The sequence below is a fragment of the Anser anser genome (genome assembly GCF_964211835.1).
Source record: "Anser anser genome assembly, chromosome: 15".
Lineage (NCBI taxonomy): Eukaryota > Metazoa > Chordata > Aves > Anseriformes > Anatidae > Anser > Anser anser.
In genome coordinates, this window is record NC_139736.1 from 12,327,725 (window position 1) to 12,351,371 (window position 23,647).

The window sequence follows — 23,647 nt, forward strand, 5'->3', positions numbered from 1 at the left end:
TGGTTGTTTGAGTTGCTCTGAATATGGGGTTTCTTCTATGCTCGGTGTGCTATATATAGGTGGTTATGAATCTGTTTACAGATTGAGCTTTAATGTATTTTTAATATTTTATTTTTTTCAGAGGAGCTTTTAAATAATTTTGCCCAGCAGATAGGAGCCTGGAGATTCTGCCTCTATTTCCTCTCAAGTACAAGAAATGACTACGTGATGATGTACAGTTTGACCGTGTTTGAGGTAAGATGTATATTGTTGCCTGCATAGTGCATTTTCCATGTTCTGATGCAGTTTTATATGGCAATCGATTTTATTTGAAAATGTTTGTCTAAAAAGGCAATCCTAATAAGTACAGTGATAAAGCTTGCTTTTATTGCTCTCTCCTAAAGAGGTTATTTGATGGCAGGCTTAGGGTAGGAGAATATGAATCTTTGTACACAAATTGAAGAATTAACTTCCTGGCATCTCTAAGTACAAATTGCCTGCAGTTTCAGAGGCTGCTTGAGTTTTCTGCACAAAGCTTTTAAGAGTGCTATTGCTTTTATACTCTTTTTACGGTCAGAAATATGTGTATGATTACCTCCTGCTAGCTGCTGCAAACTGTAATGCTAAGAGGGGAAACAAAGTTTCTTTTATTTTTGACATCTATTTTTCCGATGTTCTTTTTTGAATTGCATCCCACGAGCTTATGTGCTAGTTGTAGAGGGAAGGTCGCTCTTAGAAGACCACATCCCACTTGTTACCTGCTTTTAAAGGGAACAAAGTTAATGGCTAAAAGCCTGAATATTGATTTGTATAGCTACTAAAGAAACAAAATTATTCTGTGAAAGCTTTGTTTTATCAGCTGATTTCTCAGCGAGCCATGCAGTGTCTTTCCATGCTGATGTCCTGGGGCTTGGTCAATGTCATGCCTCAATTTAGTCCTTTTTTTTTTTTGCCTCTGCACTCTGTTCTGGGCTGGATCAGCAGTGCGAGCCTCGCTCTGAACTCCAGGAGTGTTTATAGCCTTTGCACTGGGCCACTTTATGGATAGAGCAAACAACTCTGTTCTTAAAAGTTGTTTTGACAAATGACGTCTCCATGTTGTTGTTGACTTCTTGACTCAAAAAGCTCTATTTATTTATCTGGCGCTGCAAAGGGAGGGAGCCTGAAGTGGGTCTGCAAACTTAATATGCAATGGCCTAAGACCATCGGGTGACCCTTCCTCTTGTAAAGGGGTGTTCGTGACAGAAATGGTATGGGAGTCGTTCCCTGCTCTGGGGATGGATGTTAAACCGCAGCAGCCTGCAATAATTAAATCGGTTTTCATGAAGAGGAAAACATTTGATTCCTGAGCCTCTGGTGCTTTAGGGGAGAGGCAGAGGGGGGAAAGTAATACCCAGAACTAATAATTGTGCCCAGAACTAAGCAGAACAAAGGAATCACTGTGCGTGTGTAAACTGAGGGAAGTGAGTTCACAGCTCAGCTGAGAGATTAGGATCTCTCAGCTGAGAAGCTGGAATTTCCAAAGTTAACTGCTGTGGCACTGTGTTCGGCTAGTCCTCGGTCAGTCTGCGTCTGAGCCTTCATCATAGTCTTCAGGTCTGTGCTGAATGTCAATAAATCCATGTTTACGAACACAAGGCTCATCCCCAAAACTTCTGGAGAACGCTGTATTTTCAAGAATGTCTAGAAAGTCCACGGCAGACCTGGAATAAAAACTTCCTGGCCCCCTTCTGGGTGAATTGTTTCTGCTTGTTTTTGGAAAAGAGAATGTCTTCCCCAGAATGTTTCCCAGGTGGAGAAAGCTGCTGTTTTCAGGCCAGCTGAGTAGACAAATTCTGTGGGCAGTAAGGGATGGATATTAATGCTGAAACATCTTCCAGTTTTATGGGCACTGCAGAAATTCTCGTTCTGGACTAGCAGCGAGGAACTCTCATTTGGTTGGGTCACTGCTGGCTTTTAAGCAATATTTCTGCATCTTCTGTAGGGGAGGAGAAAGTAACCTCTGAGATACTTTGTGTATATGCCATGCACAAGCCATACACACATACACGTGCCCCTCTACGCTGTGAACTGGTACCTCCGTACGGTACCTCTATTCTGTGAATTAAATCTGCTTTGACCACAACTCAGCCTTCTATTTCCTACAGCAAACCACCGCACAGTATTTCCTGGTGTTGGATTTTCCAGGCTATATGCCTGCAAATGGCTGCAGACATCGCCCCTGTAGCAGGCCTCCTACATAAGTTATCCTTCGAGGCCCAGCTACTAATACTCCAGAGTCCCTAAATGGGATTGTAGCGTGGCAGGAAAGCAATTTGCAACTCTGCCTTCTTATGGATTTTGCCCGGTTTTTAAGTGGCCTAAAAGCTTTCTGGTAAAGTGATGCCCCGTCTCTGCGAAGTCCGTCGCTCGAGAGGCGACCTTCCAGCTTAGCTTCGTCAGACCTGCGCGGCACCAGAGACATCTAAAGCCAAACCTGCCTCCTTCTTTTTTTTGTTCTGCCTCATGCGAGGCTGTGCTTTGCCCTTTGAAAGGGCAGATGTAGCTGTCCAGGGTTAAAAGATGGAGGCATGCCGGCTGGCGCTGCTCGACCCCAAAGCGGTTAAAATGGTGATGTGCCAGTTGCTGTCACCTGTCAGGTAGTATAAGTTGTTTAAGAAAGCTATATCTGAAAAGCTACTGATGAAATGTGTTAAGATGGTTTTCCTTCAGGCACTACACCTGATATCGTTAAGGTTTTCCCACTCAGACACCTAACTGCTTAGTTTCAGTGAAGCATGCAATATCAGCATGTTTCAGGTGGGCTCACTGTGGAGGTCTGTTTCTTTTCCAGAACCTGATCAATAAGATGTGGCTTGGAGTCCCATCTCAAGACAAAATGGAGATCCGCAGCTGCCTGCCCAAGCTCCTGCTAGCTCACCACAAAACTCTGCCTTACTTCATCAGGAACAAGCTCTGCAAAGTCATCGTGGATATTGGCCGACAGGACTGGCCAATGTTCTACCATGACTTCTTCACTAACATCTTGCAGGTAAGAAGCTTCTAAAAGTAAAACTTTTCATTCACAGAGGGCCATAATTTGTTTCCTTGAATAGTGACTTCCCTTGAAGATTAAATACTTGCATGAAAAACAGAGTTCCTTCTCTGATTCCTTTTCCTTTAATTTTCAAGTGGCCCATAGCTTCCTACTTATTGTACATCTTCCTAGTGTTATGTTGAAAGTGAAGTTTCTGGATGTAGCTGTTAGATTTTTTTTTTACTTAATTCTGTTAACCAAATTACCCTGAAAAGCTTTGCCACCTCATCATGTAGGGTCACTAACTGCATGCTGCTGGGGTGTTTGAGAGGAGAGAAGGTGTGTTTGAGGGCCCTGGCTGAGGCACTGCCACTAGCTTGAACGTTGTTTGTTTGACATGCAGCTCCTTCACAGTGAAGCCTGGGTCAGACGAACAGCTCACTGCTGCTGGAGCCCAGCCAGACTGGTGCTACCCTCCTCTTTTGGTTTGGGTGCTGTGTCCAGTTCTCCCCAAATCCTTCATAATTGGCTTAGAGGCTGAGTGTAAACTGAGGTGCTGCTCCATGTTTTTCTGCTGATATAATTACATGATTTGAATGCAGCTACGCCCACAGACAAACCACAAGGCAATTATTGAAATAAATCAAGGTCCCAAAGTGTCAGGAGTTTTTGCTAAGACAAATGGATCTAGTATTAACTGCAAAATTAAAAAAAAAAATGCAGACTTGACAAGCCGAGCTTGTTAACTTACTGGAGTAATCTCTTTTCAAATAGCTCTCTGTAATCACGTAGTGCAGCATACTGCAATTTTTTCCTGAATTGTCAGTCTGACAATAAGTACTTTAAGACAACTGTCTACACTTACAGTTTTGGCCTTGATTTCATCTGGATTTGCAATTGAAATGCTTTCTGAGCTTCCATTTGCTTTTCTAGCCATTTGGAGGCTATCTTAGGTGCTTGCAAGCCCACTTCGGGTATCAATTTTTCTTTAAGCCTCTCCTTGTAGACTCAGCTTCTGAGGGAACTGTTCCTATAAATTAATTTCTGTATCAGAGGCCTTCCAAAAATGTTCAGAGAAATTGGAAGAGAAGCACTAGTACTCAACTTCAGGATCCCAAAATAGTGAAGAGCAAAAGCAAAACACTCTGCTCCTGTGTTAGATAGACTTGAGAGTTGCACAAGTCCTTTCTTCTTCTGAGATCATTTGAAGCAATTATTAGATTCTTTAGCAGTAAATTGGTATCACAATCCTCTAAGTAGTTTCTAAAAGTTTTATTGAGCCATTAGGGAAATGGAGAAGAAAAGTAACTTGGTCTATTGTGCTATCATTATGCAGAAACAGTAATTCTAATGCTGCTGCTTTAGAGGTACAAAATTTAACGTTACTGGAGAGCCAGTGCCTGGTTTTGCTAGACTTCCTGGCTTTGTCAGAAAATATTATGAGAGGAGATGTTAAGTTGTCTTTTAATTCACTAACAAGTTGTATGTTTAACTTTCTTTAGCTGTCTGCTCCTGTGCCATCATGCTTCCTTTCTGAAGGCCAGAGTCGTGTACATCTAGACTAAAAGCTTATAGATAGCTTTTTTTCCCCAGCATATTTCACCAAACTGTGTAGCCTGGACAATGTTAAGTCAGTTTGTCTCCGGTCTGGTGGGCCAGTGAGATGAAGTCAGCTTGCATTGTTTAATTTATGACTTCAAGGATTACTTGCAATAATTGTGATTGGCTTTAGATTTTTTTTTCTTCCAGAGGGAGTAGTGCATAAATCATTTGGATGTTTCAGGTCAAGAGAACAGCAATGTCTTTCAGCTGAAAATAAAACTTTGTCCCACTTGAGTGTGTCTGTAATGTCCCAGTGCCTAATGAAGGCAAAAATCACTGCTTTCTCTGGTCCTATTCCCGTGCGTCCTGTACATGGTGGAAATCATTCTTTTTAGGGTAAATGTGATTTCCAGAATGAGGTGTGGTGTAAATGCAAGGAGAGGTTACATCCCTTACCTGCGTTCTGTTGCCATCCAGTACTGGCTGCATTTGTCTGTCTGCAATTGGAAAGAACATTTTTTTAGGGGGGTGAGGGGGAACTGTTTGGCTGATGGTGCAGGCTCCCGGTCTGAGCGTGGCTTCAGCAGCAGCCCTGTTACGTGGTGAACTCACGGGTGCTGAGGCAATTCTGAGAAGTGATGATGTCAGCAGAAGGCCGTAAACAAGAGGAACAAACTGTTACTGGTAAACATGCTAGGACAGAGAATGTGTGCAATGACATTATGAAAGCTCTCTCGAAACCCCAAGGATTCCCATGGTGCTTGAACTGTTGCAACATAGATTAATGTCTCAGGAAATCCAATACTTGCAGTCCTCTTCCCTCAACATGCAGTGCTGCAAAATGGGGGAACTGTTACTCGCTTGTAAACTGCTCATACAGTTACTTATCTCCTTTCTGTGATCTGATAGTTCTGCAGAATATTATCATGTATTGCATTCATGCCTTTTCCTCTCAGTTAATTCAGTCTCCTGTGACCACTCCTCTGGGACTGATAATGTTGAAAACAACTTCAGAAGAACTGGCATGTCCGCGAGAAGATCTTAGCGTAGCCCGGAAAGAAGAGTTACGCAAGCTGCTCCTGGACCAGGTGCAAACTGTGCTTGGGCTCCTCACAGGTACGAGTCAGTGGGCTTGCAGCCCTGAAACAAGTGTCTTCCTTCACCGTCCCTATGATGCTAGCAGGCTTGCATGTCCTCGGTGCAGTGAGGCAAGGTGTGGGCGATGTAGTGACCACTCCTGCTGTTCAAACGCTCAACTCTACTGTTGGGTGACTGGGTCAGATTACTGTGAAAGGAGCTTGTGTAGCAAAGTAGATATATAGCTGCATACATTCTCCTCTTTATAAAGGGATTGTCTTTTCTTAGTGACCCTGAAAAAATTAATGAGTTCTTGTACAGAATGTTCCTTGTTAGAGCACTCAAGATGTGTTTTAGCGGAGCTCTCTGTCTCCAGTATGTTTGTTAGATCAATCTGTCTTTTAGCAGTCTGTTCTGAAAAATATCTCTTTGGCCAGGTATTTTGGAGAGCATATGGGACAAACACAGTGTTACTGCTGCCACTCCACCACCATCCCCAACTTCAGGAGAAAGTGGTAAGGACAGCTGAAGCTGAGTACTTGTCTTTAAGCTACATAATATTATTTCCAGGCGCTTTAACTTGCAATATCGAGTATAGATTCCTTCCCTTACTGTCTAACCTTTTCCTAAACTTGTTCTTAGTCCAACAAACTTCTGGTCAGAAACGCAAGCTTCACCTGAAGAAGCAATTTCCACTGCAGGGGATGCCCCACTTGAAAATGGTGCCTCGTTCAAGATAGCACTGTTCTCAGATGGCAAAAAGCTTTCTGAAGTGTCAATTCAAAATGCTGTTAAATCAGTGAGTTGGCGTTGTGTGGTGGTTCCACATGGATAGGCAGCTAAACTCCACCACACTGCTCTTTCATTTCCCCTCTTCAAAGGAAGAAGGGGAGAAAACACAATGGAAAAGCGTTCAAGGGTTGAGATAAGGACAGGGAGTTAGCTCACCAGTTACTGTCCTGGGCAAAAGAGACTCAGTGTAGGGAGATTAATATTTTGTATTGCTTATTACTACCAGACTAGAGCAGTGAGAAACTAAAACTGCTGGACTCCACTCGCAGCAGCCACCCTTGTAACTCCCTGGTACCACAGCCCTGTCCCATAAACCTGATGCACATTTGTTATCTGTGATTTTCAGCTCGAAGTATATCAAAAGGCGGAGTGGAGCAAATCTGAAGCTCTAAATTAAAACAGAAGTGTCTAGAACTTTGGGCATATATGTGTTGGGAAACTTTTTCTTCCTACTCATCTTAGACTTTTGGATGGCTGTTTATCTATACTCATTTAAATTCATATTAATTACCTTTGAAAAAAGAGTGTGTTTCTGTATCCCTGTACTCAGAGCACATCTCATTCATCCTGTTATGGCTGTACCAGGGATAGCTGTAGGTGCAGGGGGTCTCCCCAGGCGTGAAGACAGTCTGGATGAGTACTGGTTTCTGTGGTGCCTCTGTTACATTCAGCTCACCCAAGAATTGTGCAGCAGCATGTGGTGTTTTTAGTCCTTCTCGGAATACAAAGTAGGAAAAAAGACCATGATTCAGTCAAATCATTTTTCTTTAAAAACTCTGATCTTGGCTTTGCTTTTAACAAAGAAAAAGAAAGGCTTATGGTCTTGAAACCTGTAATGTCTGGTTGTGCATAGGGAGAAGATGAAACACTTGGGGATCTCTAGGGTCACACTAGTACCAAATTGTGTGTGCTCTGTTACAAGGTGTTAAGGTACCTTGTTTTGTCTTTAAATCTGTCTGCAGGACCTTAAGCAGTTAGCTGAAAGTTGTTGATTGCTTCCTTGTGCCAGATTGTACTAGTTAGCTTCAGACAGCTGTCCCTGTTAAGTGTTGGTTAATGTTAGTGTTTGGTTTGTTAATGTTTTGTTAGTGTTAAAATTTTCACATTTAAATCCGAGTTGAACCAGAATTTCAAGTGCTTCTTTTCCTTAGAGCTTTAAGACATTCTGATATTTACATAAAAAATACAAAAACAGAAAGCAATATCACCTTGTTTTTAGGGGGGGAATTCTGCTGTAGTTAGCAAAAGATAGAAAAAAATAATACTAACGGGAAAAAAAAAAAAACACACCGAACCTGGCATATCACTTGGCAAGAGTGAGCGTGCCGCTTGGAGCGAGCAGGAGTGCCAGCTTCACCCGCCCTGCCAGCAAGTGCCCCAGTGCTGCGGTGCTGTGGCATTGAGTAAGATCGGCGTCTTCCAAGGTAAAAAGCTGATTCATGTTACCATAACACAGTTGGCAGCGAGTGACTCAGTGCCTGATAATGATGCTGTATTTGTACAAAACAGCTTGAATCGCTTAGTGAGCCCTTGTGCGTTCCTGCAGAAGGCTGTTTGACACAGTCGTGTTCAAGGCCGTGCCTGCAGAACCAAGCACTGCAGCAAAATCATGGGAAGAAATTCAGCAGAAGCCTGTTTGAAATGTCCTCTTGGTTCCTCGGTGAACTGCTGGATGTTGCTGGTGCCAAGACAGTTTTTCATCCAGTTGTGCTCTTATCTCATGGGGACTTTAGATCATAATTCTCTACATGGGAATTATGACGCAGTTATTTCTGGGTCTTCCCTCTTGTATGAGAATGAACAAACTCATGCGGTGCGTTTTCAAGATTTTTAACTGTTGGGGCTGCTAATAAGGAGAACGCAGGGTTTTGAAGCCAGACACACAAACCAGTAGCAGTGAGTGGCGGTTGTGGCATTGCACGTTTACTCATCTATTTGCAGATAGAAATAAAATACAGGTTTCGGAGGTGAACTGCGGGGCAAATGTGAGTTTGGTGACACCTTGCCATGAAATTCTGCACTGTATGAATTAATTGCTTTTCTCCCCTAAAAATTTGTGAAATCAACGCTGACCAAATCTTCTTACATGCGTGTTGGTTACGTTTGAGTCACATTTATGCGAAGTATTCTGTTTACTGGTGACGCTTAAATTTTTTTGTTGTTTCCTCCATAGCTTAGATAAGGCCACCTTCCTTTTCCTATGTTCAGGAGAAATTAAAGGTATTCCAAAAAGTAAAATAAGCTTCGGAAGTCCATATAAATGTTTAATATCTTCTGTCAGAGCCAGAATCTCTTCAGGAACTTAAAAACTGTGCTTCCCTGTGCAACAAAGGAAGCAAAGTGAAATGGTTACTAAAACCATATTAAACTCATTTCTTATACCGTTGAAGCAAAGGAACTGTGTTCTATGTTGGGAAACATTTGGGCTATTGGATCAGTGGAGAACTTACTCAGCAATAATCTCCCATCCTCCCAATGTTGTCTTTGTGTGATTTATCTCTTTACTTGATGAATCCCTTCCTTAGGCATTTTCACTTGTGTATGGTAAACAAATGAGTAGCACAAATGTTGCTTGTGCAAAGCTAGCACCATCCCAACCCCTCTCCCTTGAGGTTTTTTCTCCTTGTGCATGAATGCAGTTGTAAATGTGTATCACCTGTTTGCACAGGTACAAAATATACCTTAAATTACACTTCTGAGCTTCAGCGATAAAACTGGGTGCAAAATACTCAGACCAATTGCTTTGAATTAGAGGGTCCTAATTTGCAGTCTGGCTGGTGTACTGACAGCTCAGAGTCTTTGATTCTCGTGGAAGAAGGCCTTTTGGAAGAAGCATTCCTGCTTCTATAAACATGATAAAAGCAGCTCGTGTACTGCAGCACACATCTAGTTGTGAGTGCTGCGATGGCAGCTGTCGTAATACTAAGGATAAGCGCAGGGTTATCTAATTCATCTGAAGTAGCGTGATGCCTCAAATTTCTGGAGTGGAGGAGAAAAAATGATGAAGTATGGCAGGGAGTTATGAATTTAGTGGTGTAGGACATCTATCTTGATGAGAAGTGGCGACTTAAAGAGAAGCCTGTTCATCGTGCATGCTTCTGGGTACTTTGGAAATAGCTCAGTAAACCATACCTGCTGTGTTCGTCCTGCAGGGGCGTTGGGTCACTTCACTTTCAAAAACGTTACCTGGATTTTTGGGGAGAACTTTAAATTCAGTAACGTAGCAAGTGCCCGTGGTTTTCTAAAGGTGAAGAGATTATTTGCACTCCAGGCAGGGAAGGGCATGGAGTAACCTGGGGAAAAGAAATAGGTTTCCAGCATGCGGTCTGTGGAAGCCTGTGAGTTAGTGGGTGAGTTAGTTAGGGCAGTCTAGCTGGCATTATCTGCTTGGATTTTCATAAAGCTTTCAACGCAGCTTCTCACTAAAAGCTTTTGCGAAAGCAAAGGCTCACTGGGCATAAGGGGAGTCCCTGCGACGATTAATTGGGCAGAAGGTAGGAGACGAAAGGTAAGTGGAAATGCTCAGCCCTCGCAATGAGGGGGGAGGTCACCGGTGGGGTCCTGCTTGGGACTGTGCACATGAACGTACTTGAGAGACCTGCCAAAAAGGCTGGGTGAAGAGACGAGGAGGCTTGCTGGCAGCACTGAGTGGTCAGAAGGGTGAAAAGGAGGTACGACTGGAGGTACGACTGGAGGTACGACTGGCAGGGGGATCTTGCGTGACTCTGGGCTAACGAAGTGAAACGCGATGCAGGGGAGTGTAACCTGCAGTTGGCAGGGAGAGCAATACTCATCTCAGGCCGAGTTGTGGGCTCCAAGCTCACCTTCAGCATACAGGATTAACTTCTGAGTGTTGCACGAGATCATTTTACGAGAACTTCAGGCCAATAGCAGTCAAAAACTGCTGTGGCGCTGTGTGGAACTAAGGCTCACCCACATCTTCAATAGCAGGTGCAGTTCTGGTCTTCTGTACCAAGGGGGTAGAACAGAAATGAAGGCTTTGTGGAACAGCAATAAAGGTGATACTGAATCTCTTCCGTATAAGAAAGGCACAGTCTCAAATTGAGAGTGAGGAGCTGGGACAGAAGATACGGAGTGAAAAGGAGATGAATGGAAAAGTTGTTTTTCCCTGTTTGGTATAGGAAGTAAAGTTGATAGGCTTCAAACAAAAGCCATCTTTAACCTATATGTAGTTAGGCTGTGAAACTGTTGTAACAGGATGCTACATATCTGAAGTGTTTGTGGCTTCAGCTGGAGCCTGGCTAAATCCATGGGCGACAAATCCTCTGAGGCTGTGCAGAATTCTTCAAACCCTACCTGGCTCAGGAAACCTTTGCACTGCAAGTGGCCAGAGGCTGACAAATCTCACGTGTGCTCGCCATGGGTCTTTGGTCACTCCGGGAACAGGCAGGTCCTGTTCTCAGTAAGCAGGTTTCTGGTCTCACTCGGTACATCTGCTCTTATATAATCCACAAGCTGTCATATGCAAGCAGCAGCAACTCTGCCAAGTTTCAATATAATATGGATGTGCCAGAGAACTAATGCAAGCTTACATCAAGGATGCTCAAGCTTTTGAAGGAAATAAATTTTGTAAGAAATCCCTAAAAAAAATCCCTAAAATACACACCCTGGCATTACTATTATCTCTTCCAAAACGCTGCTTGTGTGCTTCTCAGTAAAGCTAAAGGACAGTACAGAGCTGCCACTTGAACTTGTTTGTTCAAAATAGTCCCTCTCAGCAACTCCTCTGACCTGACACGTGAGATCTGTGCAAAAACTGAAGAAAATTCCAGAATACAAAAATCACTAGTTCATCTTGGACAAGTCTTTGTACACTGACTTGCTGTGTGCCAGAGTCTCTGATGGCTTTGGATTTGTAGGTATGGCTTGCAGTCGCACCATTTGAAGCTATCGCCTTGATGTATAATGGAGAGATGTGCTTTTTTTTTCCTTAGGTGACCTGTTAAGTAGCCTGTTGCAGAGTCCCAGCGCAGCCAAATTATTGAACCAGCCAATCCCCATCCTTGACACGGAAAGTGAATATATTTGTTCCCTGGCACTGGAGTGCCTGGCACACCTCTTCAGCTGGATCCCTTTGTCTACCAGTATCACCCCGTCACTCCTCACCACCATTTTCCACTTTGCTCGCTTTGGCTGCGACACTCGCGTTAGGAAGATGTCTTCTGTCAACGGCAGCAGCCAGAACTCGGTGTTGGGACAGGAGCGTGGCCGACTTGGCGTCTTGGCTATGTCTTGCATCAATGAACTGATGTCTAAGAACTGCGTGCCTATGGAGTTTGAGGAGTATTTGTTACGGATGTTCCAGCAGACTTTCTACCTCCTGCAGAAGATTACCAAGGAGAATAATGCCCATACAGTGAAGAGCCGACTAGAGGAACTGGATGAAAGGTAAGAGAAACCATACAGCTAAGTAGCTGTGCTAGGGCCTCTTGCTTTCTAAAGGACAGTGTTTATTAATTTGCGGTCATGCATGGTGTGTCTAATCACCTTTTTTTCAGAGTTCTGTGCTGGTGGAGACAGGCAGAAAGGTAGGTGCCCACAGGTAAGGTTCTGGTAAGGGGCTAAGTTTGCTAAGTGACCGTGGTGGCACAGGTTTGTATTCTTTCCTGTCCTCTTCCTCCCCTTTCCCCGTTCGTTACTGTTTGACTGCAGGTCTGAGGTGGCACAAGAGCTGAACCTGCCCTTCATTCAGTTGTAACAGAACAACAGAAGAGGCACAGTGAGGTAAAGGCATTGCAGTATTCCCTTTGCTGGTCGGTATCTGCCTTCTCTGTCTTAAACTCAACCATACGAAGAGTGGGTAGATATTCTGCGAGTCATGACTTGAAAGAAAAGAGAAATAGTTTCATACCCTTCATTGAGATGTGACAACTTTTGATTACTCTTTTTTTTTTTGTTTTGTTTTGTATTTAAACAACACTGAAAGACAGCTTGGGGAACTCCATTCACAGCAGTGGTGAATGGCTCCGCCACGGAGGCTGTCTTGCGTGCTTGGCTGGAGGCAGCAGGGGAAGTGGCAGCATCTCGGGAGGCTGCGTGTTCTGGTTGTTCTCCAGAAAGTCACTGCCGTGCTCCTTGCCTGAAACAGCTTGACTCTTTCGTAGCGGATATTCCTACTTGTAGGAGAGAAAGTGAGATTTGTCTTGCTGTTGCGTTGAGTGGTTGAATCCACGTGTTGACAGGGTGGTGAACGAGGCGATGACTCGATGCTGCCTTTCACTGCCGGCCTGCTGTGCGAGCGCTTGCGATGGGAAGACAGGCAGACTGGTGCTAATGTTGACAGATATGTTGTAAATGTGAATGTGCTCGGTATCTTGCTGCGGATGCACAATGATGGAAATAAACTTCTGGTGCTGCTGGACAAAGATGCAGCAGAAAGATTTTTGAGCTTTTTTTTTTCACCTTGATACTCACTCAGGTGTAAAACAGAATTTGGAATCAACTGTGGGTCTTTTTGTAGACATGACTTGCATGTTTCTTCTGTAAAAACGTTTTCCATATCTTTAAACACACTGGCAACTCTGGGATAATAAATGTAGATTAGTTGTGACTTCTGTTTAACAGTGAATTCCGCTTGCTCGCTTCTTGACTTACTGTGACTTCAGTATTGCTCGCTTCCTAAAAATAATGTCTTAAATGGTGGAAATGTGCTACCTTTGCATATGGGATACGTGCACAGAGAGCAAGGGGTCGCACTCTGGATTTCACAAAAGCTGTCCTGTAAACCTGCAATAAATGAAATGCCCTCTGTAACTCCTTTTTCTTCTATGGAAATATCAGTAAGCTGCCTTCAGTGACCAAACTGTGGAAGAGATGTAGCTGTGTTGGCTTTTACTGAGATCATATTGCTGTCCCATTATCTTCTGCTGCTTATGCGTGTTATCCAGAGATCTCTGATATCTCTACTTACAAGAATCCTCCTCACTCGTTGCTAAGGTCTGAAATACGGAAGTAACTAAGATGTTCTGGGGAGACTGCTTGGAAAAATCTAGCTGACTTTGGCAGGAATGGAGCTCTCTGTGCTCACTCTGTCCTCACTGTGGAAATGGCTTTGCCTTCTATAGGAGGATGTTCCTAGTTTTACATCCAAAACTAAAGAACTTATCGCGTGAATGCGTCTTCTTGAGATGGACTAACAAAGTCCTAAACAAAACTGGTGCTGGACAAAGTGCCCTACTTCAGGGGATCGCCGTCTTTAGAGCTTGCCTGCCATAGGTCTGTTTTTCCCCAGCCTCTTGTGGTAGTGATTCCTTTTGTCTTGTTATGAAATCAGTGTGGTTTTGAATAGATTCTACTGCTGAATAGAAGAAGGTTAAGCTTGAACTGTCTTTTGCTTTATTTGTGTTGGCTTCAACTTGAAAATGTGAAAATATTGGAAATGGGAATGGAAAATGTCTGGTCTGGATAGAAGCAGCGGCGTAGAGGTTGCAGTATGGGCTTTGGGGTGTGCAGAGCTAGGTGCTGAGTAGGAATGTCACTGGTCTCAGGTCAGAACCTCTTCAGAAAATAAAAATGAAAAAAATGAAGGAAATGTTTGGGTCTGGATACTTATTTTTTGCTCTCTTTTATTTTTGATGCCTTTGGTCAGTGGTCAGGCATGTTTAGTGATGATTCTTGTCGAGCAGGCATTGCCAAATAAAAAGTTTGTGTAATCTTTTTGCATATTCAAAGCATCGTATGGTTTTTATAGGCTTATAATAACTAACAGTGTTGCAGCTCTGTTAGCTGGCAGTGCTTCCAGACTTGAATTACTTGTGGTTAGAGCGTTTGTCTTCAAACCAGCATTTGCAGAAGGGGAGAGGAAGGCAGTACAGTAAAACAAATCCGCTCAATTGTGTCTGAAACTGTGCTAAACCTAACTTGCTGTTTCTTTTAAAAGAAAATCTTGAAGTGCTCTTATACTGCAGAACTCTTAAGGTATGGGAAGGACAAATTACTCTGCCCACAGCCTTGTCACTGGATCACTGGAGCTCTCGCTGTTCGTATATCATGTTGCGATGCATTGGTCCTGTGTACAGATGGAGTGCTTTGTTCTTCTGTGTTCAGATCAATATGAAGATGATTTTTAACCTTGAGGAAGCTTGTGTTGTGCACGGCATGTTTTTATTCCATGACAGCTTACCCCATTGTGGTCTTTGTAATTTTTCCCCAGTGGTACACAAGAACCCTCTGTGCTTGCACCGAGGTCATGCTCTTGCTGGACTCCTGAAATTTTGGTAGCAGGCTTCTTTTTGGATCTCCATTTTGTATGGTCCCATGCTCTGGAGGAAGATTTGTCTTTATTGTCTAGTTCAGTCACAAAAGCCTGGGCTCAGCTGAGAAACTTCAGGATAATAGTTGGTCATCTGCACCGCATAAGAAGCAGTCCTTTCCAGCTCTAAACTATGTGGCTCTCCCACTACCTCCTGTGAATTTTTAACACGTGTATTGTTAACTTGTGCATTAACTTCTTGCTTTTAGCTGAATTCCTCAGTGGTACAGTTTATATGACTAATCCTGTATACATCAGTATGATCAGTCTTGCTATCGTGTACTTATTTCTCTAGGGTGGGGGGGGTTGTGTTTATTTGCAGGCCTGACTAAACTCAATTATATTTATCTGAATATTAAAGTTGCTTTTGACTAGACTGTCTTTTCTGCTGTTTCAGGTATTAATGGAAGGAAGGGTTGCCCATCCTGTAGGTAATTGTTGCAGGGCTTTATATTTTAATTGTTCTACTGGCTGTTAATTGTAACTTTCTTTTTTAATGAAAGGTTTTTGAGTGAATTTATCATTGTTTCAATGAAATTGCTTTTTCTTGTGGCATCCTTCAGGTTTTCTTAATTGTGTTTTCTTCTGTCCCTTGTAGCTACATTGAGAAGTTTACGGACTTTCTTCGTCTCTTTGTGAGTGTCCATCTACGAAGAATTGAATCCTACTCCCAGTTTCCCGTGGTTGAATTTCTGGCACTGTTGTTCAAATACACTTTTCATCAGGTACAGCCTTGTGACATTGTTTTTCCTTGGTCTGTTCTTCATGTCCTGTTGTTTTGTACAGCAGGGGTAGCTTGTTTTCCTTGGTGGAGCTGATACCTAAAGCTAGCCCAAAAAAAAAAAAAAAAAAAAAAAAAAAAAAAACCAATTGACTTCTTACTGGCACTTACTTCCCCAGTGTTGCTGGGGACTTGGAAATGTCTTAATGTGCTCCTGGATTTAGCTGGAGACAACATTCACATGTAGTTACCTCGTAAGAACAACTTGTCTGTTGTTTAACTTTTTCTACCTTTTTTTTTTTTTTTTTGCTAGCCCATGAAATAGAAAATGTTGTCTCGAAAAAGTCTGTCTGGCTTGTTTTGTGTTTGGGGATGTTTTTCTTTCTCCTGAATCTGCTGTTTTTACTGTATCTGAAGCATTCCTTGTATTTTTCAATTTTGCAGTTTAAAACAAACTGGCTTTTGATACGCGTTACGTTGCTGTAGAAGCTGTCATAATGCAGTTCAGTCCTATTCACCATCACATGTGAATAATGACAGGAAGCAGATTTATAAAATGCTAGAAGTTGATGTAGCAAGCCGTGAGATGGGCTCACGCTGAGACAGCCCTTGTCATCACTGGGTTCCCACCTTGTGCCAAAGCTCTTGCTCATCTTTTGACATCTTGAGGCTGCAAGTCTCTTCAGTGACCTCCTAGAAACTTTTCAGTACAGCAAGAAGTTATTCCCATGGATTGAAGTGCATGCTAACTAACATTTGCATTGTGTGAAATTGAAATTGCCATAGTTTGAGAGATTCATTATGAAATTTGGTGTATTTCAGCCTACCCATGAAGGTTACTTTTCTTGCTTGGACATTTGGACGCTCTTCTTGGACTATTTGACTAGCAAAATTAAAAGTCGTCTGGCAGACAAAGAAGCAGTACTCAATAGGTAAGTAATTGGGAAGGTAGTTGGGATTTGACAGGTGCAGAGGGTCTTGTGGTCACTATGGAAATATTGAGAAACAAGCTATTGTTTACTGCAGCTGTGTGTAGAGCCCTTTTTTCTAAACATCACTGAACATAAGTTTAGACTGGAGTGCTTACCACATGTTCATTGAACAGAATTCAAGCTGAGCAAATTAAGGCAAGAAAAAAGTTCACAGAAATGTTGCATGTGAACCTAGCAGCCAGAGGAAGAAAGCTTTGGAGTCTAAAATAGAACTGGAACATATTTTTAGAATATTTTAGAGCACATTTTAGCTCATACTAGAGGAGGAGACTACAGAGTTAAGTTGTGTAGGAACGGTTCACACACCGTTTGTACAACTAACTGATGACTTACGAAATATTTAGATTTAATTGGGGTTTTAAAATCTGTTTAAATGGAGGATGTGCTTGAGAAATACTAGTGGTGCTGTGTTTGAAAGTTCTGCTTGCTTACCTCTGTAGCTAATGACGTGTATGAATTGTAACAGTGGTTGGCAGCACTTCCTTGGTAGGTGCTGCCTCCTGAAATAATTGGCTCTCTGCTTTTATCAAGAGTCCTTTTGCTCCCCCAAAAAATACCTGGTGAAATATACTGGATTTTGTTCAAATTTGTTAGGCTTAAGAGCCTCATGGCTTGTGCCATATTGCTCTTAGCCTATTGCAGAAGGAAGCTGTTTTCCCCTGGAGCGTACTAAATTTAAGTAAGTGGTTAGTTACTGAAAGACAGCCTGGTGTCATAACCACAAAGAACAAATGTGGAACTAGCTTACACCAGACAGCTCTCTTCCTTTCAGCATGGGAACTGAGTATTTTTAATTTCTCAGGTAGTAGGTATTTGCATTTGAACTTTGTTACAATTTGTTCCTAATTTGCTGCTCTCTGCCTGATGCTGTTGGACTCTGCCTTGGCATTCTGCTCCCCTTCATCTGGCTAATGTGTGTGTAATGCATGTTCTCTGTACATCAGGCATTTTGTTATGGAGAGAATTGAAAGAAACCATAGCTGTCTCTCTTGGAGATATTTCACTCAAAAGAGCGACAAATAAAAAAGAACCGCATTTAAGTGTTTGAAGCTTGTAGTGCTGTTTTGTCAGAACTACCTGTTTTTAATAGCGACTTTATATAGCTACAACTTCCTCCGTGCTTTAAGACATGTAAATGCCTCAGTTTGATAATATGGGTGTGGTTACACCACAGGAGCACAGATGAAATTTCCTGTTCCGTGGCTTGTAAACTCTGCATTTAGTACACATTGCAGTTCTACTACTGGATAAATTGCCCAATCGTGAGTTATGTCATCTGGCTACAGAAAAGATGTTAATTCAGCCACCTTGCACAGAAAGCTTTCAGCTGCTTAGCTGGTGGTGCAGCTGATGAGTCTGACGCTTGGATTGCATCATTCCTTGCATCTTTGTTAGTAGATGTTAATGTCTGGTTTTCCAACCTGATCTCACTTAGAAGAGGGCATGACTGGTCCTTGCATAGGACAAGCTGTGTTTTGAGGAAGGTGGCTTAAGAAAAGAGAAAAGAACACACAGAACAAAATCCCAAATCCCCAGACTTTGGCGGTGCCAGCAGAAATGGATGCATGGTCAGGTGACTGCTAGCTTAGCAGCTTGGTATTATTTTTGTGATCAATGGAGGAAGGAGTATCTTCTGCACTCCATACCTGTTGCATAGTACCTGGGATGAAAGGATGTCTTTCAGTGACACATTTTTAGTGTTATAGTAGAAGTGGAAAAAGTGCTGGCTTTGTTTTAGAGGGCAAGGGCCTGAATTCATTGGCCAACAACGTATGGGAAGAAGATAGCAGAACAAAGAGCCTCAGGGGATGTCCCCTTTTGTAGGTGAACAGCAATTCTATCCCCCTTCATCTGTTCCTTATTCACTGCCCAGAAAGTATAGCACCAGACATGCTCCTGAGGAGCAGATTGAGCAGTAAGAGGGTGCTGGTGCCTCCTGTTCACATACAGCTGCCGTTCCTCCTGGAAGACCACTCCTGCTACCGTTCCTGTTCTGTACTTCTGGGCTGCTGCTTTAGGCAATGGTTATCCATTTCCCTCTCAGAGATAGTGGGGTATCAGATATTACCACAGGCTTTTTCCTTGCAGGTAGCTTGTGACGTAAAGTGACGCGTTACTCTTAATCCAAAGCTCTATCTGATGTTGTGTGTATAAGCCCGTAAAGCTGTGCTGCAGGCTCTTTGCAGTGGCTCACGTTAAACTGTCATCTGATTTACATCTCTCCTTTGCTGGAAGGGCCGTGAGCACAGCAGTCCCTGCAGAATTGCTTTATCACACTCCTGTTGTCTTCTCCATGGTCATAGGTACGAAGATGCCTTGGTTCTGTTGCTGACGGAGGTGTTGAATCGAATCCAGTTCAGGTATAACCAGGCACAGCTGGAGGAGCTGGATGATGAGACACTGGATGATGATGTAAGGAGCAGAGTTGAACAAGGACAGCTGCACGTTCAGATATTAACTGCCGCGCTCATTACACCTGGAATGTCTTTCCCAAAGCTTGAGTTCTGGAGTACAGGCTAGATGCCTGCTGGTTCGCTCAGTTCTGCATGGGTTTTGAGGTTTAAAGAAGCATGAAATGCATTTATCAAAAATACATCTAAGTTCCACTGAAAGGATATAACCTTTGTTTTTAACTTTGTTCTTATGGGGAAAAATATAGGTATCTATGTTCTGTTTATCAGAGGCATTAGGTGTCTGTGTCTGGTTGCTTTGGAATGTAAATGCAGAAATATTTTTCAAGACAGAAGCTTTAAGCTGTATATACTAGTGCTTTCATTTGAGCATATTTCTCTGAAGTCAGTAAATATCATCTCAATCCATACTGATAACAGTAAAAGTAAAGTGCAGTAGGTGGCTGAAGTGTCAGAGGCTGGAGCATTAGAGTGCCACGTGGTGCTACATAACAGATGCCAGTCATCTGTGCAGTAACTGTGCTTCAGGAGTGAAAGCTTCTGGCTTGTCACCCCAGGAAAACAGAGGCATGCAGGCCCAGAGAGGGGGGTCAGTAAAACTGTTCCCGGTCAGGTGTCTGGCACCATGTGAGACTCAGGAGCAGTATCTCTTTGGCAGCCGGGTGTCTGCAAAAGCCGGGCTCTGGAAAGGAGTTAGGCTGGGGCTCAGTGCTCGGGACCAGCTACAAAAGGCCACCAGTTTCCCTCAGGAAGTGCTGTGCTTACCTTGTTGTTTCTTCCCATAGCAGCAGACTGAGTGGCAGCGGTACTTGCGCCAGAGCTTGGAAGTGGTTGCAAAAGTCATGGAGCTCTTGCCAACCCATGCCTTCTCCACACTAGTAAGTAACTATGCAGACCAAAAGTACAACGTGAAATGAGCACCAACTGCTGGAATTTGTTGCAAGCTGTTTCACAGAGGCCAGGGGGCCAAAAAAAGTAGGGAGATTTGCTTTTAGAAATGTAAGTTTGGCAAAGGAGAGACCAGAAATCAAAAAATTGGTTTTTGGCTTTGTTGAATTTCTTGGTGTGGTGTTGTGAAGATACTTCACAGTGAGCATCTGAGTCCTACTTGCTGGACACCAAGCTTTATGGAAGCTTTATCTCTCCAAGTGTAAATAATTCATTGCTGTTTATCTTGGCCTTTGTTAGGAGACGGCGTTGTGAATTGGACAGATATGTGTCATTAGGATTTTAAGGAGAGCAAAATCTTTGTTTAAATGAAAGGCTAGATACAAATGCTGAAAACATTGCCTTGGACAGAGGGGAATTACATCTGATAAACACAGATAAGTGCTTCTTTCCAGCTAGTGTCACTGTTGTTGCTGGAACAAGTTGCCTTATTTTGTAGCGTTATAAGGGTTTCTGAGGAGGAGACTTCAAGGCTGTGAGCCAGTGGAGTCCAAAATTCAGAGTTGGTCTTTACTCTGGACGAGAAAAAAGGCGGGTATATGCAGTGGGAACTCAAAGCAAGTCTATTAACCCCACTGGAAATAGCGCATGCCTAGATCTCTGAGCCATGTTGTCAAGAAGCAAAGAACATTGAACTGCTACAGAGGCAGAAGATGCCTGACCTGAACTGAGCACCAGAAGCACATTATTAGAAACTCCAAAGTAGTGAGCAAAATAGTTATCATGCAAATGTCAAGTTCCTCTGCAGCGTGGTGGCATGGCATGAGTTAGCAAGAGGCAGATAAACGGAACAGCTGTTTCAGTGAGCACAGTGAGCATACGGGTCATACGGTGAAGAGCATGTGGCTTCCCTCAAAGTAACACCTTAGCATGAGGAAGATGATCTGTTCTTTTTAAATATTTCTCCTCCTGCAATTATATACAGGCACTCAACTGTTAAATAGGCACAGTATGTTAGAAATGTGACAGTGAATGCTTGAGCCCTGTGTTCATTCTTGTATGCTGCATGGTCTGGGAGATGTTCAAGAAGTTTTGCATGCCTTTCACAATAGTCTCTGCAGTGATGTTGAATGCAGTGCCTGGTCATCAGGAGCAAATAACTGAAAGTACAGCAGCTGCTGTTATTCTTTCCCATGCTGAGCAATGAAGGGCTGTAGTTCTTTGTGCTGATGGGCAAGCGAACTTTCATAAATCCAAACTCTTCAAATGTGGCGATTTTGCCAATAGAAAATGAGTAAAATTATGCCAGAGTGAAAGGTTGGAAACTGTTTTTCAGGTGAGATGTCTACAAGGAAAAGGTTACCATGCAATCTTGTATGCATGCAAATGCATTCAAGCACAAGGCAGATAATCCCCTAACACGTACCACTGAAGTACCTTGGGTGCTGAACATTGGTCAGAAAGCTTCCTAGTCTATGTGCAACATGTTCCCCAGGGTAGCATAACCTGTTACTCAGCTGAAGTATCAGTAGGAACAGGCATGTTTGCTGTCAGTCCTGAGTGATGGAGTTAGGATAACGCTCTGTGTTCCCAGATCGGGACGCATGACGACTGTGTTGTTTGTTCCCTTGGCTGTTTTCCCTCTGGGACTTCAGCTGTTCTTGGTGCGGTCTGCAGCTTGCCAGCAGAGTGGCTGCAGTATTTCCCCTCTGTGTTCTGTCAGAGGCGCTGAACCCAGCTTCTTCAGCTGAGTGTTTTGGTAGCTGCATTTTGAGAATCTGATGCTGATGGGTTAGGTGGATGCAGTGCAGGTTTCCAGTGCTTCAGGCTCTGCCTTTCTTTGCTTGTGTACCCCTCTTCTGTTTGGTCTGGGTTATACATCCATCTGCACATTGGTACTGATGGCATGCTGTGCCATGCCAACCCTAGTGTGTCAGACCTCTAGCTTGTGAGGCTGGTCGCTGGTATTTGTGGGAAAAGGAGAGCTACCACAGGGAGGTGCCTTCAGGGTGCTTTTCATGTCATCGTTTTCATGACACCTATAGAGACGTAAGCTGCAGAATCAGCCCAGAAAACGTGCCTTTCCTCCTTCCAAATGTCTTTTTGAAGGTGTTAGGGAGAAATAAGAAAAATGTTCTCTAATGGACTAATAGTAGTGTTAACTGACTGCCATGCCCCCAAATCACGCTCATTTTTTCTCTTCTAGTTTCCAGTTCTGCAGGATAACTTGGAAGTGTATCTGGGACTCCAGCAGTTTGTGGTCACTTCAGGAACAGGTAACCACCGGCATCCAGCAAAAAGTTCTCACTCTTTGAGTAGCTGACTGCGAAAACACTATAGACCTGCTTTAGTATTGCTTCCTCTTTGCTGCTTTGAGGATCTGAAATTCTTACCCCAATACACATGGTGTGTGATGGCTTAGTAGTCAAACTCCAATAGCAAACAAAAATCTAATAATACGATTTTGTGTTGGTATGGTTCTTCCCTTGCTCCTTGGGTGTTGAGAGCAGCTATGCAGCAGTCCCCCCCCCCCCCCAAAAAAAAAGTAATTCCAATTTGAAGAGCACTTAAGACATCCTAGGTTTAGTAGTAATGCACGGGGTTTTTAATGTAGCAATGATCTGTGTTAGCTGTCAGAAGTAACTCAGAGGCAACTGGACATTCAGAACTGGGTGACAGTGTGCTGTTGGTACATAAATGGCAAGCCTGTTGCTGAAATTGTAAACAATATGAGATTAGATATGGTCAGTAGAGAGAAACAGATTTTCTTTGAAACATGTTGTTGCAGAATATATTTACCTTTTTAGTAAAAGGTCTGGGATGTTTGGAGAGCAGGTGTAGGTGGTTGAGCAGTGGGACAATTGCATAGGCAATAAGACAGGCAAATCTACTTATCTGCATGTTTCTTGTTATCTGACAGATATGAAAGTATATAACCACATTTCAAATTAGCAGCAAATGCACTCTTTCTCCAAATGTGCTTCCAGTGCTGGAACATGTATTTCAGTCTAGCCAGCAGAGGGAGTCTGGGTAATGACTTTCGCAGAACTGGGATTGTTTTTTTGGTGTTGACAGATAGCCAAAAAGGTTGCTGTTTATACAGATTGTAATACCAAATAGAATAAAATAATTGTGTAACAGGCTGAAATTGTTGGTAACATCATTTTCAGCCCTTAAAGAGAAATTTGAATTGTGGCAGTCAGAACAGCTGAACTTGTCTTACCCGATTGGCTATTTCAGTCACTGGGACTGTGCTCAGTTTTGAACTGTGACCCACTGCCGAGTTAATTTAAGAAGAATGCTTGCAATGTAATTAGAATAAACTTAGCATTTCCTGTAGCTTTGTAATTAGGTTTCCCATCCCAAAGAGCTGTACTTATTAGTCAGAAAGTTACATGCACTTTGAAGTATGAATTTTCAGACTGCTATTAGCACAAGTGAATGTGTACACGTGTGTCTTTTGGATTTACTTCTAGTAAACCAAAATGTCATTTCAGGTCACAGGCTGAACATCACTGCAGAGAATGATTGCCGTCGTTTGCACTGCTCCTTGAGGGATCTGAGCTCCTTGCTGCAGGCTGTTGGTCGATTAGCAGAATACTTCACTGGGGATGTGTTTGCTGCCAGGTTCAATGATGCTCTTACAGTGGTGGAGAGGTAGGTATAGGAGGTGGGGGTTGCTGTCCCTTCATCACTACAAGGAACAATCATCGCCACTGCAGTGAGCGTGAAAGCCAAGGTTTCTTTCTACCTTCCCTTGTCATGATTAAATTGAGATACAAAGGACTCAATGACTAGTACCTGAAGCGTTAGGTCCATCAGTGCTGAGTTTCTCAGATGGCTTTTTAACCCTTCACCAGAGAAATAACTAGTAGTGAGGAATAAATAAAATCAGTTACTGGAAAGGTTGAAGTACTTGTTTTCCAGCACCTGCATTTGTGATGCACTGTTGATTCT

General features: G+C 43.0%; 1 protein-coding gene across 4 annotated transcripts in view; it reads left to right on the forward strand.

Moving 5' to 3' along the window:
- Positions 1 to 23,647, forward strand: part of XPO6 (exportin 6) — a 55,058-nt gene that overhangs the window by 17,084 nt on the left and 14,327 nt on the right. Inside the window, exons 3-14 of one of the 4 annotated variants that reach the window (XM_083800254.1) lie at positions 122 to 234; positions 2,813 to 3,010; positions 5,494 to 5,653; positions 6,052 to 6,129; positions 11,362 to 11,815; positions 11,926 to 11,955; positions 15,277 to 15,403; positions 16,222 to 16,331; positions 18,695 to 18,803; positions 19,591 to 19,680; positions 21,897 to 21,966; positions 23,188 to 23,347. In XM_083800254.1, coding sequence (XP_083656380.1) covers positions 122 to 234; positions 2,813 to 3,010; positions 5,494 to 5,653; positions 6,052 to 6,129; positions 11,362 to 11,815; positions 11,926 to 11,955; positions 15,277 to 15,403; positions 16,222 to 16,331; positions 18,695 to 18,803; positions 19,591 to 19,680; positions 21,897 to 21,966; positions 23,188 to 23,347 — 1,699 coding nt within the window. Of the gene's footprint in view, positions 1 to 121; positions 235 to 2,812; positions 3,011 to 5,493; positions 5,654 to 6,051; positions 6,130 to 11,361; positions 11,816 to 11,925; positions 11,956 to 15,276; positions 15,404 to 16,221; positions 16,332 to 18,694; positions 18,804 to 19,587; positions 19,681 to 21,896; positions 21,967 to 23,187; positions 23,348 to 23,647 lie in introns of all 4 variants that reach the window. The other 3 variants (XM_083800253.1, XM_083800255.1, XM_083800256.1) reach the window with 3 other exon arrangements.